Here is a 16,346-nt window from a genome sequence, read left to right as displayed (position 1 = left end):
GCCATGGAGGAAAGCTCTGCACCCCTCTGGGTAGGGGCAGCGCGTGGACCCACCCTCTCCCCTGCCTGGGTCTCCTGTCCTCTGAGGGGCCCACCCCAAGCCTGACCCTGGTTGTTTCCTTTCTGGAACTTTCCAGAACAGGCCTCCGTGGCAGCAGGAGAGCCACGGGGCCGGGCCAGGCTGCCGGCAGGAAAGGAGCCGGGGCCGAGTCCAGCTGGCTGGACACCTGTGCACCCCGGGCGCCTGAGAAGCCAGGCCCACCCCCTGCAGCGGGGCCACCTGCTCCAGAGTGGGGGTCCTGGCTATGCAGCCCCTAGGCCTGGCAGGACTGGGGCACAGATGGCCACAGCCCCAGGTCACAGCCCAAGCCCTTCCCGTGCCCTCACCTGGCTGTGTGCAGGGCGGGAGGGATTCCAGGGAGGCTATGGGCCCCCAGAGGTGGTGGGAGGGGCTACGGCACTGACCCAGCAGCCACTGAACAGGGGGTGGGGGAGCTTCCGCTTCCTTCCAGTGCCCTCCCAACCACGGGCACTGTGTGGAGGCCAAAGGGTTGGGCAGAGCCCAGAGCTCCCCCAACCCGTCCTTCCGCCACATCCGGGATGCCCAGAACTCTCCAATTTGGGTTTCCCTGGGATGAAGTCTAGGGCAGCTCTGGGAGTTGGAGCACACGCTCACTCACCCACTTCCACCAACCGCCACCTGGGCTGGCCCCTCGCGGCCCGCTCGTTCTCTCCAAGTCCTTTATTGTACAACGGCACGGGGTGGGCTGCCAGGCCCAAGGGCACACGGTGAGAGAAATATGCCAAGCTCTTCTTTTTAAATCAGGCATTTATAAACAAGAAAGCATACATTAATTACATAAAAATAGTCTTCGGATAGTAGAGTAAGTCATATTGTCATTAGCAGCAGCGAAGGAGGGACGGACAGACGGAGGCGGGCGCTCGGGCGGGCCAAGGCCTTTTCCTTAATGGAACACAAAGTGGGTCTGACCTGGGCGCCGCAGCACGGGGGCGGGGCAGAGCACAGCCTCCCTCAGGTGAAAACACCCCAGAAAATAAGACAACTCCGACAACCAGGTAGGAAAGTTCTGGAACAGGACCAGCACATGTACACGTATGTACAAGAGTGTGGGGTATGTACACGTCCGCGCTCACCCCGGCCACGTGTGCAGCCAAGCGGCAGGCGTGAGTTAGCTGCTCGTAGATGCGTTATTGCTGTTGGTTCTCTCCTTCGGCAGGCAAAAACGGGGCCGGGGCACTTGGCGACGCCATGGCCGCTGGGGGGCTGGGCACGGGGGTTCAGTGGCAGGCACCGGGCATGTCCTGAGCGGGCCCTGCCCGTGGACTTGGCCCTGGTGGGAGAGGCCTGGGTGCCCGCGCCTGCCAGCCTCGCCCAGGCCGCCTCCCTGAAGGCGGCACCTGAGCTGCTGGTGAACGGGGTGGGGGTGGGGGTGGGGCGCCGTGTCTGTCCCCGCCCCGCCAGGTCCTGGCCGCCTGGAGGACCTTTGAGAAGGGGGTGGGGGGCTCCAGCTCTCCCAACACTGGGGGCCAGGCAGGTGCCCCGCACACAACTCGGAACCCTCCTCACTCCCTGAAGCAAACAACGTGCGGTCTGGCTGCCAGCAGCAGCTTCGGGGAGGCCAGGGCCGCCAGGGGCCTCAGGTGCGAGACCAGCAGAGCTGCGGACACGGTGATAATGCCCGGGGGCAGGGCGGGGTACAGCTCCATGCACACACACCAGAAACTGCAGAAAACAAAAGCAAAACAAGTCCAAACAAACGCTGCGCACGACGTCCCTTTTGCATTGCACTTTCGGGGGGCTGGCACCACCGTCCCCCCCTTAAACCGAGGCGGCCCTGCGGGCGGGCCCAGACCCGGCTCCACCTTTCCGCATGTGTATGAATGCCATGATGTCGGGGCCGCCTCTCGTCTGCTGGGAAATCAATCTTCAAGCTTGGGCGTAAGAAACCTTATACAATTTGCATAAACAGTCGAGAGTAAACGAGATTATTTGGAATAAATGCAGGTAACGTATTGATAGGGCAGATTTGACCGCTACTGAAGACGTATTTTGGGTAAAAAAAGACATGAGTCAGGATCGCTGTACAAGATGCTGGAAGGCACAGAACTACCCCCCAAGGTCAGTTTTTGCATTTTCGTTTTCTTGTGATTCCCTTGTTCAACCAAGCACCAGGGGGTCCCAACACGCGAGCACTGAGGGCGGAGCTGCTCGAGAATCTTCCACAACGTGATGTCTGAGTAGAAACCTCAGTTAACCGGGGAGTAAAAAGGGGAGAGTTTTGACAAAGTGCAGTTCTAAATAGACATTTAAATGAACAAACCAACGAAAGGAAAAGTGAAATGATGCCGTTCTGCTCGGAGCTGCGGCGGGCGGGCGGGCGAGGAGGGGGCCAGGCGCGGGGTCCCCTCGGCTCCCCCGCGGGGGCAGGCGGGCCCCCTCTCCCGGCGGCTGCACAGGGACCCCGGCCCTTGTCGCTGAAAAAATAGACTCTGGAGAAAAAGCCGCTGTCCCGGGCGGCCGCGGGGGTCGGGGGTGCACCCGGGGGTCCCCTGCGCCGCGTAGCTTATGAGTGAGTGGGCGGTCCGCACGCTCAGGGCTCCAGCCCCGCGCTCTCGCCGCCCGGCTCCCGCGGCCGCGGCCACAACTGCTCCTGCAGCTCCTTGACCACCTTCTCCAGGTGCTCCCGCGCCTCGCGCTCACGCAGCAGGTCGGCCCGGAGCTGCTCGCGGTCGGCCTCTGCCTGCTGCAGCTTCACCTGCAGGTCCTCGATCTGCGCGGCCGGACAGGGGGACAGGGGGCGGCGGCGGGTCAGCGCGCGCCGGGTTGGCCCGCCCCCGCGGCCGCCGCTACCTACCTGGGCCGAGTACTTGGCGCGCAGGCGGCCGGCCTCGCAGCCCTGCTCGCACCCCCGGCCCTGCCGCGCCTGCTCCAGCTCTCGCCGCAGCCGCTGCCGCGCCTCGTTCGCCTCCTTCATCTTCTTCTCGTTCTCGGCCCGCAGACGCTCGATCTCCTTCCGCAGGTTACGCTTGGCCTCCGTGGCCTCCCGCAGCTTCTCTTTCTTGGCCACGCGCAGGAACTCCAGCTCCTGGGCGAGCGGGCGGGGCGCGGTCAGGGGTGGGCGTCGGGGCGGGGGTCGCCCCGCCACCCGCGGACCCACCTGGTGCAGGCTGCGCTTGGCCTGCAGTGCCGCGCTGAGCCGCTCCTCCTGCTTCACGCGCATGCGCACCACCTCGTGCAGAAACTTCTCTTTGGCCTCCCGGCTGTCCAGGCCGCCCTCCAGGGCCAGCCGCAGGTGCTCCAGCTCCGCCTCCAGCCCCCCGCTAGGCCCGTCCCCGGGGGCCGCGGGCTCCGGGACGCCAGCTGGGGCAGGGGCGTGAACGCCGGGGGAGCTCAGGTCCTTGGCGGAGCTGGATGAGGTAAAGGACGGCGAGGACAGCGAGGACAGCGAGGACGTGACTGCAGGTGGTGGGGCAGCGTCAGCGCGTGCGCACCCCAGACCCCCCCCCCGCCCCCCACCCCCACCCCCTGGGCAAGCACAGCCAGCACAGCCGCGCCTCGGGACGGGCCGCACTCACACTCCTCTCGACTCTCCACCTCCACCTCGGCCTCCGAGTCCTTGTCTTCCTCAGGGGCGCCAGCAGGCATGGGTGGGTCTGGGGCCCCGGGGGCGTCGGCCGTCAGCTTCCGTTTCCTTGGCTGGATACACGTGGCAAGTGGTTCGGGGATTCGGGATGCGACAGTGGCGCAGGCGGGGCTGCTGGCCACCTTCTGCTGAGCCGGCGGGGCCAGTGCCACATTGGGGGCCACGCCCGTCTCGAAGCTCTTGTAGGAGTAAAAGCTGCAGGGACAAGGGGTGACTGGGCCGCCCTCTGCCATCTCCCGCCCACAGCCGCCGCCAGCCCCCGGGCCTCACCTGTCTCGGATCAGGGCTGGCAGGTGTGGGGAGAGCTCCTTGTCGCTTGAGGACACCGCGGGGGACCAGGGGCGGAAGGCGGAGAGGCGCTGGCGCGGGTGTGTGCAGCCCAGGCTCTGGGGAAACAGGGCGACGTCAGGCCCATGGGTGGCCCCCAGGGGGAGCCCCTGCCCCGGGCCCAGGAGCACCTTGCTGGAGGGGCTGGCCAAGCTGTGCAGCCAGCCGGGCTGCTTGTCCTTCTCAGAAGACGTGGGGGGCTGGGCGGGGGCCTCGTCTGTCTTCCTGATGGAGGCAGGGGGCTCGGAGGGCACCTGGAAGAGAACACGGTCGTCATGACGCAGCCCTCAGATCCCCGACCTCACACAGCCGCCACTGCCAGGGCTGACCCCAGGTACCGGGACCCAGGATGACTCGGCCCCAGCTGGGGGGTCTGGGGAGGGCCTGTGCGGAGAGGTGTCCAGGAGCGCGATGCTCTGCAGATCAGCTGACCCACAAGTGTCGCCTGGTGACCCGAGCAGAGCCAGGAGTGACCATGTCCTCTCCAACGGGAGAAGGTGCTGGAGATGTGGCCCCCGCAGACGGAGGAAGCACAGGTCATTTGTCACCTGCCCACCAAGCAGGGACAGGACATAAGGCGCCTGTGTCCTCTGTAGCCCAGGAGCAGAGCTGGCCTAGCCTGGCCCACCTGGGCCCATCCCCACACCACACACGCGCCAGTTCTGTGTGGGCCATTCTGGGGTGGGAGATGAGAGGTGCTGCCATAAGTACCCATGGGCCGACTCCAGGCAGACTCTGATGCCAGGATAGGGCTTCCATACAGTGCCAGCACTAATGCAGGTGGCGGCACCGCCCCTGCAGTGCCCCCTGTGCTCCTTCGGGAGTTGGGCCTGAACATGGCTGGGCGCCTCAGGGTAGCCTGGAATGTACGTGAGATCCCCGCTCGCAACAGCAGACCCTGGGGGCAGAGTTTGGAACACACAGGAGACCCCCTAAACCCTGTGGCTCCAGCCCCAAAGCTTCCCCTAGCCTGTCCTGGGGGAGCTCGGGGCACTGAGCCCCCATGGGCTCCATTTCCCTGGCCTTCCCTCCAGCTCCCCCAAAGAGGCCAGAGCACAGGGGCTCTCCTCGGCCAGCAGGACAGGGAGAGGCCGCCCAGGACGGCCCTGCACAGATCCAGGGGGTGGAGCCCTGGGCCCCTGCGCAGGTGTGCGAGCTGGCAGAGTTGGGGGGCTCCCTCCTGTGTCCTTCCTGCTGACTCACGGGTCCTGGGCCCTCTCAGACCACCCTACGCTGCCCCCTGTGTCCTGTGGGGCTGAGTCAAACCCACTTCCTGGTGAACTTGGGGCAGGACCCCGGCGAGGGCAGAGCGGCTGTGAGCTGCTCCTTCGCCTCTCAGCTAAGTAGGTCACCTTTCCGTCACTTCTACCACCAAGAGAGGCGCCCCATGAAACCACCTTCCCCCAACGGAGCCTGTGTCCACCTGCCTGGCCTGCTACGCGGTCTGAGCAGAGTCCTTGGAAGCAGCAACAAGACCAGGCCCCCCGCCGCAGGCCTGATGGCACCGCCCGGCTCACTGTCTGCAGAGGGCCCATGGCAAGCCGGGAGGTGGTCGCCCTGACCGCCAGGGGCTGGCCTGAAAGCTGTCCCAAGGGTCTGGTCAGACGCCCCCAGCCCAGCCAAGCCCCAGGGCCACAGCCCCAGCAAGGCCACAGTGAGAGACTCCCCGGTACCCCCCTCCCCCCAGGGCAGCAGGTGGCATTGGGACAGGGCGCTGCCTTCTTGGCTGCAATATGCCCAAAGGGCGGGCACAGGATGCACATATACACGCTACATACTCACAAGCATGCATGTCCTAGGGCGTGCATGGGTGTAAAGGCGGGCAGGTGGACATGGGGCAGAATCAGCCAGGTCCTAGAGCACAGGTGGGAGCGGGCACTAAGGCCCCAAGCACACTGCGTCTGCCCCCACCCTGCTCCCTGACAGGCCCTGCACGCTCACAGGAACAGGGGCGAGGGGTGGGCCGGAGGCTGCAGCTGGCTTGCTGCAGCACACGTGCCTCCATCCTAGAGCCTGAGCACCCCCACAACCAGCTCAGGGGCCCACCGAGCCAGGAGGGTCTTCCTGGGGCATTTCTGCAGGGGCGGTGAGGCTCAGGTCAAACACCAGCTGGCTGGCGCTGCAAGCCCAAGAGGGATCACCAGTCCCGCGACCTGGTCTCTCTGCCAAGGCCCCAAGCCCTGTGGCAGCCAGGGGACAGCAGGGGCCTGGGCAAGTGGCGGGCGGCGGTGTGCGAAGTCCGCTGCCCAGGCAGGAAGCGGGGCGGCTAGCCCCGCCCCCAGGCCGGGCCGGGCTTCCTGGCGCCTCCCCTCGGCCGGGACTGCCCTGCTGGCTGTCTGCTCGCCATAGAAACCGCCACAACAGGCCCAGCCAGGGCAGCCAGCACCACGCCTGCGAGTCGGGAGAGGCCTGTGTCTTCGGGGCCTCCTGCCCCCGCAGCACCCGTCTGTCCCCCACGCTCAGCTGCCTGCAGGAAGAAGCCGGACTGGCCCGGAGGAAGGGCCGGAGGAAGTGGCGTTTCCTCTGCGGCCAAGTGGGCAGTTGGGCCACCCACACCCATCTCCCAAAAGGCCCCTCGGACAAGAGGGTGCTGTGGGCGGGTCCCTGGGAGACCCCTTCTGCCGGCTTCCCAGAGCTCCCCAGGAAGTCTCCCCTTGGCGGGAGGCAGGGGCACAGTGCCCAGAGAAGCTGGGGCGGGCAGAGGGCAGTCCAGCACCAGGGAGGGCCCTGCCGGGGATCCACACACCATCACAGGCTGCCCTTGGGGGGCTGCGGGACAGGTCAGAGGGTAGGAGCAGAAGGGACAGGCCACTGTGGGGTCCCACCCACCACTGGCCCTCTGCGCACAGCCAGAGACCGGCACGCTGTTGCCAGAGACAATGGGAGTCCAATGCCTGGCAGGTCACAGGGGGATCGGCCCTGTCCATTGCCCCCTGCACGGTGCACAGGCTGCCAGGCCCACCCTAGCCAGAGGCAGCTGTGGGGCATCACAGCCCAGTGGCAGCTGAGACCCTGTCCACCCCCACTTCCCAGAGGCATGAGCCACACTGCACTGGAGTGGCTGCAGAGGTCCAAGGCCAGGCAGGGCGGGAGTTCACGGGGGGCCCAGACCCCGAGGGCACCTCGGCCTTCCCGGGGGGGCCACTGGGCTGCTCCCGCAAACACAAGGACACCCCCCCTCTCCACCCCTGCACATCAGAGCCAGACTCCGCTAGGGAGCTGAAAACACTAACCCCCATGGACCGTCCCACCTCCCAAACACAGGGACAATGAGAGCTGGTGCCAGGAGGACCCCCATAGGGCCCCCCAATAATGCCACCACCACGTACAGCCCAAGGGGTAGGTGATGGAGGAGGCCAGGCACTGGGGGCAGCTCAGCCCTGCCTGTCCCACCTCACGGCTGAACACCATCACCCCTTGTCCTGTGCTGGACACTGTCACTGCCTGCCCAGCACAGGCCTCTGTCTATTGGGCCGGGGCGTGAGCGCGCTACAGGCGGCCATAAAGCAGCGGCCAGTGACCTTTTGACCGGCCCCTTTGCAGCCAGGCTGAGGGGGCAGCCAGGGGCCAGGGGGGCTCCCCGCCGGGCCGTGGCCTGTTGTGGGGGGTGGGCCCTGCCGGAAGCTGCACACCCCTCCCCACCACCCTGCCCGAGAGCACGGGCAGACAGGAGGGGGCCCCTCGGGCACCATGGCCACAGGCTCGGTCCTGGCACCCCGCCCCAAGCGGCCTGACTCCAAGGGCCTGCCGAGGCACATGTGCGGGGCTGCCCCTCCAGAACGGGGGTCGCTGGGTTACAATCGCCAGATGGCGGGCGTGATGACCGGCTGACCCCAGTAAATGGGGGCGGGGCTACCCTGACAAGGGCCAGGCAGATCATCAGGGCGGTGGTCAGGAGGCCCAGCAGGGCTGAGTGGCCCATCATCACAGCCCCCAAGCCCAGCGCCACATGGACGCACCCAGAGCCCAGGCGCAGGGCTGGAGTGGACACGACCCTCCCACCGCTGCCCCACACCCTGCCCACTGCCCGCACCCAACCTGAGAACAGCCAGGCACACGGTCAACTACCAGCACGGCCTCACAGCCATGCTCACGGACACCTCGTACTTCCCTGCCTTTGCTCCTGCGGTACCGAGAGCTGAGCTTGGGTGACCCTTTTCCCCAAAGTTAGCCCAGCGGTTAGCGCCGTGGCCAGTGTCAACAGGAACATGGACATTGTCCCAGGGTGTCCCCAGGAGCCGTGTACACTGTGCCCCTTGGTGCCACCAGAATGTGGGCACTGGACCCTCACCAGTCACGCTCCCGGATCCCCGCCGCCATCTGAGGGCCTGTGAGCAGGGCTTAGACGCCCCCGGAACCCACGTGGCGCGGCCGCGCAGAGCGGCTGTGCCAGTCACAATGCAGAGCTCTCTGCACCCGCCACCTCCGCGCTGGGCCTGCCCACGCTCCTTCCACAGGAGGAGGGTCCCCAGGTTGTCCCTCAAGTCCCAGGAGGGCATCGAAGAGGAAAGGTGCGCCCACACAATGCAGCTGCAGGTTAAGGGGGACCCGGGACCCTGGCAAGAGTCCAGAGAAGCCTTCCACAGGCACGAGCAGTGCAGGGACCTGCCAACCAACCTGGGTGGCAGGACCACCCCTAGCCCCACCAAGGTCAGTGGCTTTGCCCTTGTCAGCTGGGGTCCCTGACCGCTGGCACCTTCCTGAACCCAGGGCACCCCCCGCATACAGACGCGTCACGCATCACTGAGCGGCGAAGGCCCCAGCAGCCCCCGTGGCCTGGCACACAGGCAGAAAGGTGGATCCTGAACCAGGCGACAGGGCACGAGGACAGGGCTCAGGCACAGGGGGTTGCCCTGCAAGCAGCCAAGCCCAGTCCATGCCCAGTAGCACACACGGTGCCCGGCCCAGCCCCGCCAGAGCCAAGAGGAAGCCCCCGGCACCAACTGTGGCCACAAAACCAAACCAAACACGGGAACACGCCACACCTGACTCAGCACACCCCTTCAGAGAGCAAGTCAAGAGGATAGTGGGGAGGGCGCTGCCCACGTGTGCCACCCCCAGTACCACCTCCAAAGAGAGAAAGACAGAGAGGAGGACGCCCAGCGCACCAAGGCAGAGGCGACTGCAGGGGGCAGGGGCAACCCCCTCGCCCCGAGCACGGGCCTGGCACAGGGTTGGGGTAGGCCGGAAACAAGCGCCCAGAGGGGGTGCGCCTGGGCTGGGGCCACAGCAGGCTGGGAGCTGGGCGGGATGCAGGCCACTCTCGTTGGGCAGGCTGGCGGCACAGGGCAGCGGGACCCAGCCCAAGACACAGAGCTCTCGGTAGGACACCATGAGCTCACCCGGTGAAACCCCTTTCAGCCTCTTCAGAAGCCAGAGGGGCTGTGGCTCGCACAGACCTGACAGTGAGTCTGTCTTCCCAGGATGGGAAGGGCATTTCTGCAGGGCCGGGCACGGCGGGCTCCCCAATGTCAGCCCAGAGCAATGGCCACTCCGGCACAGTGGGCTGGCCACACCAGGATCTGCCCTGCAGGGCACAAGCCTGCCTCCAGCCCAGCCCCGAGGGCACGGGGGCTAGGAGGGGCCCAGGGCTCAGACCACTGTCCCTGCATCAAAGGACTGTGGCCCGCTGCCCACCACCGTTCCTGGGCGCCCGCTGGCGATGCGAATTGTGGCCAAAGGTGCTGGTGCTGACTCTCCCTCTGTGGCAGAGCCGTGTCCCCTTGTGGGCATCTCCGGGCCACCCGGTGCCACATCTGCACCCGTGGACCTATGGGCTCCATGGCTGAGCCATGGCTGAGCTGTGGGCACCCCTGACCGTCCCTGTGCTCTCGCGCCACCCCTGCAGCCACCGATTCCAACGCTCTCTGCCCACTAGCGCCCACCCGTGACCCCTGAGCGGTGGCTGACGGGTTTCGGGACAGACTAGTGTAGGCTCTTGGGAGTTGGGGGTGCTGCCCGAGGCCACGCTGTGGAGAGGCCTTCAGTGTGCAGCGCCCAGACATTTGGCGACACAGAAAGGAGGGCCATACCCCCTGCTCCAAGGGAGGCTGGGGATCCCGGGGCAGGACAGCGGCTGAGGAGGGAGTGTCTGGAAGCCCAAGTGAAAGGCCACTCAAGGGCTGCGAGAGAGCATAGTGGACACGGTGCCACACGCTTAGCTGGGTTCCACCCCCAGCATCCTACATGACCCCCCGAGCACTGCCAGGAGTCACCCTTGAGCACAGAGCAAGGAGCACACCCTGAGCATCACCAGGTCTGACCCCAACAAATGGAAAGGTCACTGAACTCAGAAACAGGGACAACCAGAGGAAGAGGAGGCTCAGGGACATACAGTGGGCAGGAAGTACAGTGGACAGGGGCCCTGGGACAGGACAGGGGACAGGAAGGGCTCAGGGACAGAACAGTGGACAGGCCAGCGGGCAGGAAGTACAGTGGACAGAGGCTCAGGGACAGGACAGGGGAGAGGACAGTGGGCAGGAAGTACAGTGGACAGGGACTCAGGACAGTAACGTGGACAGGACAGGCTCAGGGACAGGACAGTGGACAGGCAACTGCTGGCCCATGTGCAGTCTCAGGCAATGTATCTGCTCCTGCGTTCCAGCCAGGAGTGACCCAAAGCGCAGACCCAGGGTGAGCCCTGAGCACCACCCTAAATGGATCCCCCCAAAGATGAAAATGGAGCAGAGTCCCCATCCCCCCAGTACCCGAGGGGCCACCACACAGGTGCAGGCACAGCACTGAGAGGGAGGCAGAGGGACCCGTGGCGGGAAGGAGTGTGGGGGGGGAGGGAACGGGGTGGCAGAGGGACTGAGTCCCACGGTCCCAGGGCACGGGGCACCCAGCTGCGGAGGGTGGGCATGGGTAGACCCACAGCAGATGTGGCCAGACAGTTTGCCCGGGCTCATGGTGGCCCCTGCCTGAAGCCCACTGGCTCTGGCGCCACGCCGGGGAGATGCTACCTCTGAGGGTGGCCCGCGCCCGGGGCACGGCCACCCTGTCAATACCCAGGGCCCAGCACAGGCACAGCCGCCCCAGGCCATGTGTCCCCGCAGTCTCCTGACAGAGAAGTGAGGGCTGCAGAGCCAACAACCAGTGGCACGACCCGCGGCCCCTGTAGCTAAGGGGAGACCCCCACCTGCACCTGCCAAGAACCACCCTCGGGGGCCCAGATGTTGCATGTGCATGGGCCCCCTAGCCTCAGGGTCCCCCTGCTGTACGAATCCGGCCCCCTCTGGGCAGGAGAGCAGCAGCCAGGAAGCCCTGGCCCTGACAGGACAGAAGTACAAACAAGAGCGTCGTCGTGGGGACCCCATCCTCTCCCACACGAGCAAGACACGCAGCGGGGCTTCTGGAGACACAGGGTGGGCTCCGATAGCTCAGTCTGCAAGCTGGGACTCCAGCAGGTAGCGGCCCCCTCCCTGTCCATCCGCTCCAGGTGGCAGTCACAAACGAGAAGTTCTGGTCCATGAGGGTAGTCAGGGACAGTCGGTGGTGCAGGTGGCCCTCCCAGGTGGGGAGCCAGCACCTCCACAGACACCCGGGAGTGGACAGAGCCACGGCACAGGGGAAGGCACACCTGGCATCCCATATGGTCCCCAAGCACCGCGAGGTGTCGCCCCCAAACCAAACAAAAACCCAAAACATGGATGTCCAAGCAGAGGCCCAAGGCCCAGCAGGACCAGCCCCCCAGGGGCACAGAGCACGACAGCACGGACCCTCACACACAATGAGCGCCTGGCCTGCCACCACCTCCTCAGGCTGGCGAGAAGCCGCCTGTCCACGTGTGGAGACCCACGAGGCCCCAAGGGAGCAAAATGGAGCCACCTGCAGACGGCCAGCCGGACACGGTGGGAGGAAGCCGCCAACTTCCCAGGAGCTGCTGTGCGCTGTCCCACTGCCTACTGGGCCCTGCAGCCGGGGCCAACCCCGCTCTCTGCTCTGGGCCCTTTCTAAAGGGGGGAGAGGCCCGTGGGGGGAGCCTGTGGAGGGTCAGGAGCTGGGCGCCATGGCGGCACACAAGAATGTAAAAAAAAAAAAAAAAAATCACAGTTTTGATAGTTCTGCAAAAAAAAACTTAGCAAATTTACAACAAAACTGTCAAGTAATTAAGGCAGGCACTTCACACATGAACTGAACTGCTAATTAAAACCCCCTCGCTTAATTGACTGCATTTGCATATCACCCGACTTGAAGCACAAAGCTTTCGTGGTTAAGGCCATAGGGGTGGCCACAGGCTAACACCCCAGGGATTTCCCACAGCAGGTCAGGTCCTGGGACAGAAGCCACAGGGAGAGCCCAGCCTGGCACCTCACCCCGGGAGCCCATACAGGGACACGGCACCAGCCCGCCCGGTCCTGCACGGATACCTGGGCACTGGCCCTGCAGCAGCCCCACGCAGCCTTTGGCAGTGGGACCCCCGGGCGACCTCTGACAACAGTGACAGGTAATGCACGGTTCAGGGTGGGGGCCACCGCACGCAGGGCCACACAGCCTCGGGACAGGGGACAGGGGCCTGGGGCAGGGTGGCAGGAGCAAGATGGGAACCTCAGTCCCCAGAACGTGTCCCTACGGCTCGAGGGCGCTTGAGTGGCCAGGCCCAAGGGGGCGGGACAGGCTGGTCAGTTCCAGGAGGCCCCCCCCAAGAGGGACGCTGCCCCATGTGGGCAAGTGTCCTCGTGGCTCGGGTGAACGCTGAGGGCCATCAGGAGAGGCGAGACAGGCTGGGGACCATGCTGCACGCAGCCCCCCACTGACCAGCAGGAGCACCCCTAGAGCGGGAACATCACGGCCGCAGCCATCAGGACCCATCCTCCCTGCGGCAAGGCCGGCGTCCACATCTGCACCCAGGACCAATGCATCTGACAGACACCACAGCCCGGCCTAGGGGCCACGAAGAAGCATTTAAGCCCAGGAAGAGACGCTGTGCCCCCTTCTCGCTGTGCCCCCTTCTCGCAGACCCAGAGGAAATAATCCAACCGCTGTATTTTGACTCAAAACAAAGACACTTAAACAACATTTCGGTTGAAACTTGCATAATTCTTCCCGTGGAGAAACCCTCAGGCTCAGGCTTTCGCAATCCTTAGAAAGAGACACATTATAGTGCTTGTGTAACTGTCTCGTCGCGGACACCTCCAGCCAGACGGCCAGGGCGCCGGCCCCGGAAGTGCCACCTCCCCCGCTGTCCCCGCAGGCGGCCTGGTCCTGGCGGCCACTTCCCCAGACTTCCTGCACTCCCGGCTGTTCGGGGAGCTCCATCCCTCAGCCACAGGGATGGGTGGGCTTGAGGGTGGAACAGACCCTGAGGAGCAACCCAGGCCAGAAGGCCAGAGACCACTTTCTCTCCCAAGCCAGCAGGGACCTACCCTGGGGCACCGGAACCAGGGGGTTGGCCCGGCGGCACTGTCAGCCCAGCAATGTCGGGTGTCTGCCTACAGCAGGTACGCTGGGACCACAGCACGGCCGGGAGAGTACTTGCCTTGCCTGCAGCTGACCTGGGACCCCATAAGGTCCTGGTCCCCCAAGCCCTCCGGGAGTGACTCCTAAGCACAGACCCAGGACTCAGCCCCAAGTACGGCAATGCTGTGTTTGGGTGAGGCCCCAAAACAACAAACAGAGAAGGTGCTGGTTTCCTGGGCCACAAAGAAGGTTCTTTGGGAAAAGCAGGAAAGGAGGCCAGAATCCCGAGGCTGGGTGCTGACCCCGGGCTCTTCCCAGGGAGCCCACCACCAACCAGGACAAGTCTAGTCCGGGACACCACAAGCACCTGCAGCCTGTGGCGGGAAGGACAGGCGCGGCCCCCAAGGCAGGCCCTGGGCAGAGAAGACCAGCACCAAGGTCGCCAGGGCAGCAGCACGGCCATGGGAGCGGGGACACCTACCCCCGCAGACACAAGACAGGCCACTTTCAGGATATCCAGGCTCAGGGCCCACAGCCCCAGTGGCAGCTGAGATGGGCTTGGTCCAGTCCAGAGGGAGCCTGGCCGTGCCTGCTCTGCCAGACCCCCGGAGCCCAACGGGGAGTCCCCTCTCTGCACCTGCCCCCATCAGGCTCTCCAGTGGGGGCTCCCCCTCTCAAAGCCCCTCCTCATACTGCCCTGCAGGGGATAGACAAGTGCACCACGGCAGTGCTGAGGAGACCGAAATGCACCCCCAGACCGCAGCCTGGCCTGAGGCAGCCACCAGCAAGGGCGGCCACTCCCCCAGCCCTGGGGAGCCCAGAGTGAACGTCAGAGGCCATCCAGCTGTGCCCAGGACTCCTGATGGCCAGGGTGAGGGCCGGGCGAGGCCTGGAGCTGCAGACACTCACTGACCTGGACTCAGGGGCACTGACTGGGTCTGCCCACCCGCGGTGTCCGCCTGGCAGGGCCCCCAATAGGAAGGCTCCGCGGGGTCCGGAAGACCCTTCTTCCCGCGCCCCCCACCCTCCCCGGCGGCAGACAGCTGCCAGCTGGGCGCCGGCCTGGCCCAGGGCCGCAGCCGCCAACACGGCCGCCCTCGCACGCACGCGCGCCTCCCCAGACTCTGACACGCTGCTGGAGGGGCGCCCAGAGCCGGGCGGGAGCAGCTATTCACAGATTCAGAAAAAAAAGTTTGATGCAATAGCTGAATTAATGAGGCCTCCCAAGAATAGCTGAGCCAGAGAGGCTCTGAGGCGCTTAATAGGCTCGGATACTTAAAAGTTACAAATCCTGGGGGTGGGGGCTCCCGCTGGCGGCGTCACAGCTCCGCCCGCCCGCGTTTCCGAGAGAGGGAGCCGGAAAGGGCGCGTCCCAAACAAATCGCAGGCCATCGGCCACTAGCGCCCCGGCCCGCCCCGGGGAAGGCCCTGGGAGAACCCAGCCCCACAGTCGCGGACTCTCGGCCCCCTGCCACCGGTGGGACACCTGGCCTTGCCTCCGAGCTGTCTCCCCGAGCATTCCCGGCACACACAAGGGACCCCGCCGGACCGGGGCAGTGCCCTTCGCGGCAGGCGTGGTGGACATCCCGCGGAAGGCCAGGGCTCGGCCCGCCCGCGCTGCCGGCCCGGAGCCCGACCGACCCCCGCGGGCCACTCCCCCCCCCCCCAGGCCCCAGGCCACTCACCCGCGGAACCCGCCGCTTGTACTTGTTGCCGTAGTCGAACTTCTCCTTGACGTCGTCCAGACAGCGGCCCAGGCGCGCCTGCTCCTCCTTGCCCGTGTAGTCCTGGCTCAGCAGGATGTAGGCCCGCCAGTTGGCCGAGTCGAAGCCCCAGTGGCAGGTCCTGTTCTCCAGGGCCTTGTGCGAGTGCACCACGAACTTGTGCGGCGGGTAGAGGAGGCGGCAGTCGAGGCACTGGATGCAGGCGGCACTGGGGCTACTGTAGAGCTCAGGTACCAGCAGCCCCTTGCACTTGCCGAAGCACTCGTGGTAGACGCGCAGGCTGCGCGCGCTCAGCTCCAGGCCCAGCGCCAGGCCGGCCGCCAGCTCCTTCTTGCAGGGTGGCGGGCAGGCGCCGCCGTAGAGCAGCGCGTTGCACAGGCGCTCGGCGTCCGTCTTGGTGATGAGGCCGCAGGACGGCGCCGAGAAGGGCAGGATGCCCATGACTTTGAGGATCTCCAGCTGGTCGGCCGTGCAGCGCGAGCAGTAGATGTGCAGCTCGTCACACACGGCGTTGATCTGCTGCAGGGAGAAGTCGCGCAGCACCGAGTTGAGGATCTGCGGCAGGCACAGGCGCTTCTCGCCGCCCACCACGAAGCACGAGATGGTCTCGCCCTCCAGCACCGTCTCGCAGCGCTCGGTGGAGCGGTCGGACGGCATGAAGAAGGGCCCGGGCAGCACGGGCGGCGGCGGCTGCAGCGCGGGCAGGTGCAGCACGGGCGGCGGCTCGGCGGCGGCGGGCACGGGCGCCGGCGCCGCGGCCGCGCCCGCCTCCTTGGCGGCCGCGCTCTCCTTCTTGTAGGCCTCCTGCGCCCAGCGCGCCGAGAAGGCGGCTGGGCCGCCCAGCGAGCTCATGGAGCTCAGGTGGAACTGCTCCAGCGTCTTCTGCAGCCCCGGGTGCGGCTGGAAGCCGCCGCGGCCGCCCGCCGCCGCCTCCATGGCGCGCTCGGGCGCCCCGGGCCGCTCCCGCTCCCGCGCGCCCGGGCCCCCGCGGCCGCCGCCCCGCGCGCCCCGCCGCCGCCCGCGGCCCCGGCCCCGACCGCCCGCCGTCGCCGGCTCCCCGCGGCCGATCACGGCCGCCGCCTCGGCCGCGAAGGCGAAGGCGGGCGGGGCGAAGGGGTCCCGCCGCTGGAGCCCGCCGGCGCCCGGGCCCGGCGCCACATCCACGCGCCCCGTGCCCCGCCCGCCGCCCGGGCCCCCCGCGCGCCCCCCGCGCGCCCCCCGGGCCCTAGGCG

At 66.4% G+C, this 16,346-nt stretch overlaps 1 protein-coding gene across 1 annotated transcript; it reads right to left on the bottom strand.

Annotated features, from left to right (window-relative positions):
* Nucleotides 1-810: 810 nt before the first annotated feature.
* On the bottom strand, nt 811-16,107 carry SKI (SKI proto-oncogene). The gene is made up of 7 exons (XM_056128436.1): nt 15,076-16,107; nt 4,123-4,245; nt 3,935-4,050; nt 3,597-3,859; nt 3,179-3,477; nt 2,876-3,106; nt 811-2,791 (listed from the first exon to the last, which is right to left on the bottom strand). Exons 1-7 carry the CDS (start codon nt 16,048-16,050, stop codon nt 2,612-2,614), a joined length of 2,187 nt encoding a protein of 728 aa, XP_055984411.1. The 5' UTR covers nt 16,051-16,107; the 3' UTR covers nt 811-2,611.
* Between the last annotated feature and the right edge of the window lie 239 nt (nt 16,108-16,346).

This window comes from Sorex fumeus, unplaced genomic scaffold (assembly GCF_029834395.1).
Source record: "Sorex fumeus unplaced genomic scaffold, SorFum_2.1 ptg000064l, whole genome shotgun sequence".
Classification (NCBI taxonomy): Eukaryota; Metazoa; Chordata; class Mammalia; order Eulipotyphla; family Soricidae; genus Sorex; species Sorex fumeus.
The sequence above is the reverse complement of the archived record's forward strand: the minus strand, read 5'-3'. Positions and strand labels throughout refer to the sequence as shown.

Excerpts from the sequence above, each read along its gene's own strand:
- SKI (XM_056128436.1), bottom strand. The coding sequence starts at position 16,050 with ATGGAGGCGGCGGCGGGCGGCCGCGGCGGCTTCCAGCCGCACCCGGGG. Across the intron at positions 4,246-15,075 it reads ACAAGCGGCGGGTTCCGCGG|GTGCCCTCCGAGCCCCCTGC; the intron begins GTGAGTGGCCTG and ends GTTCTCTTCCAG. Across the intron at positions 2,792-2,875 it reads GCGCCAAGTACTCGGCCCAG|ATCGAGGACCTGCAGGTGAA; the intron begins GTAGGTAGCGGC and ends CCGGCCGCGCAG.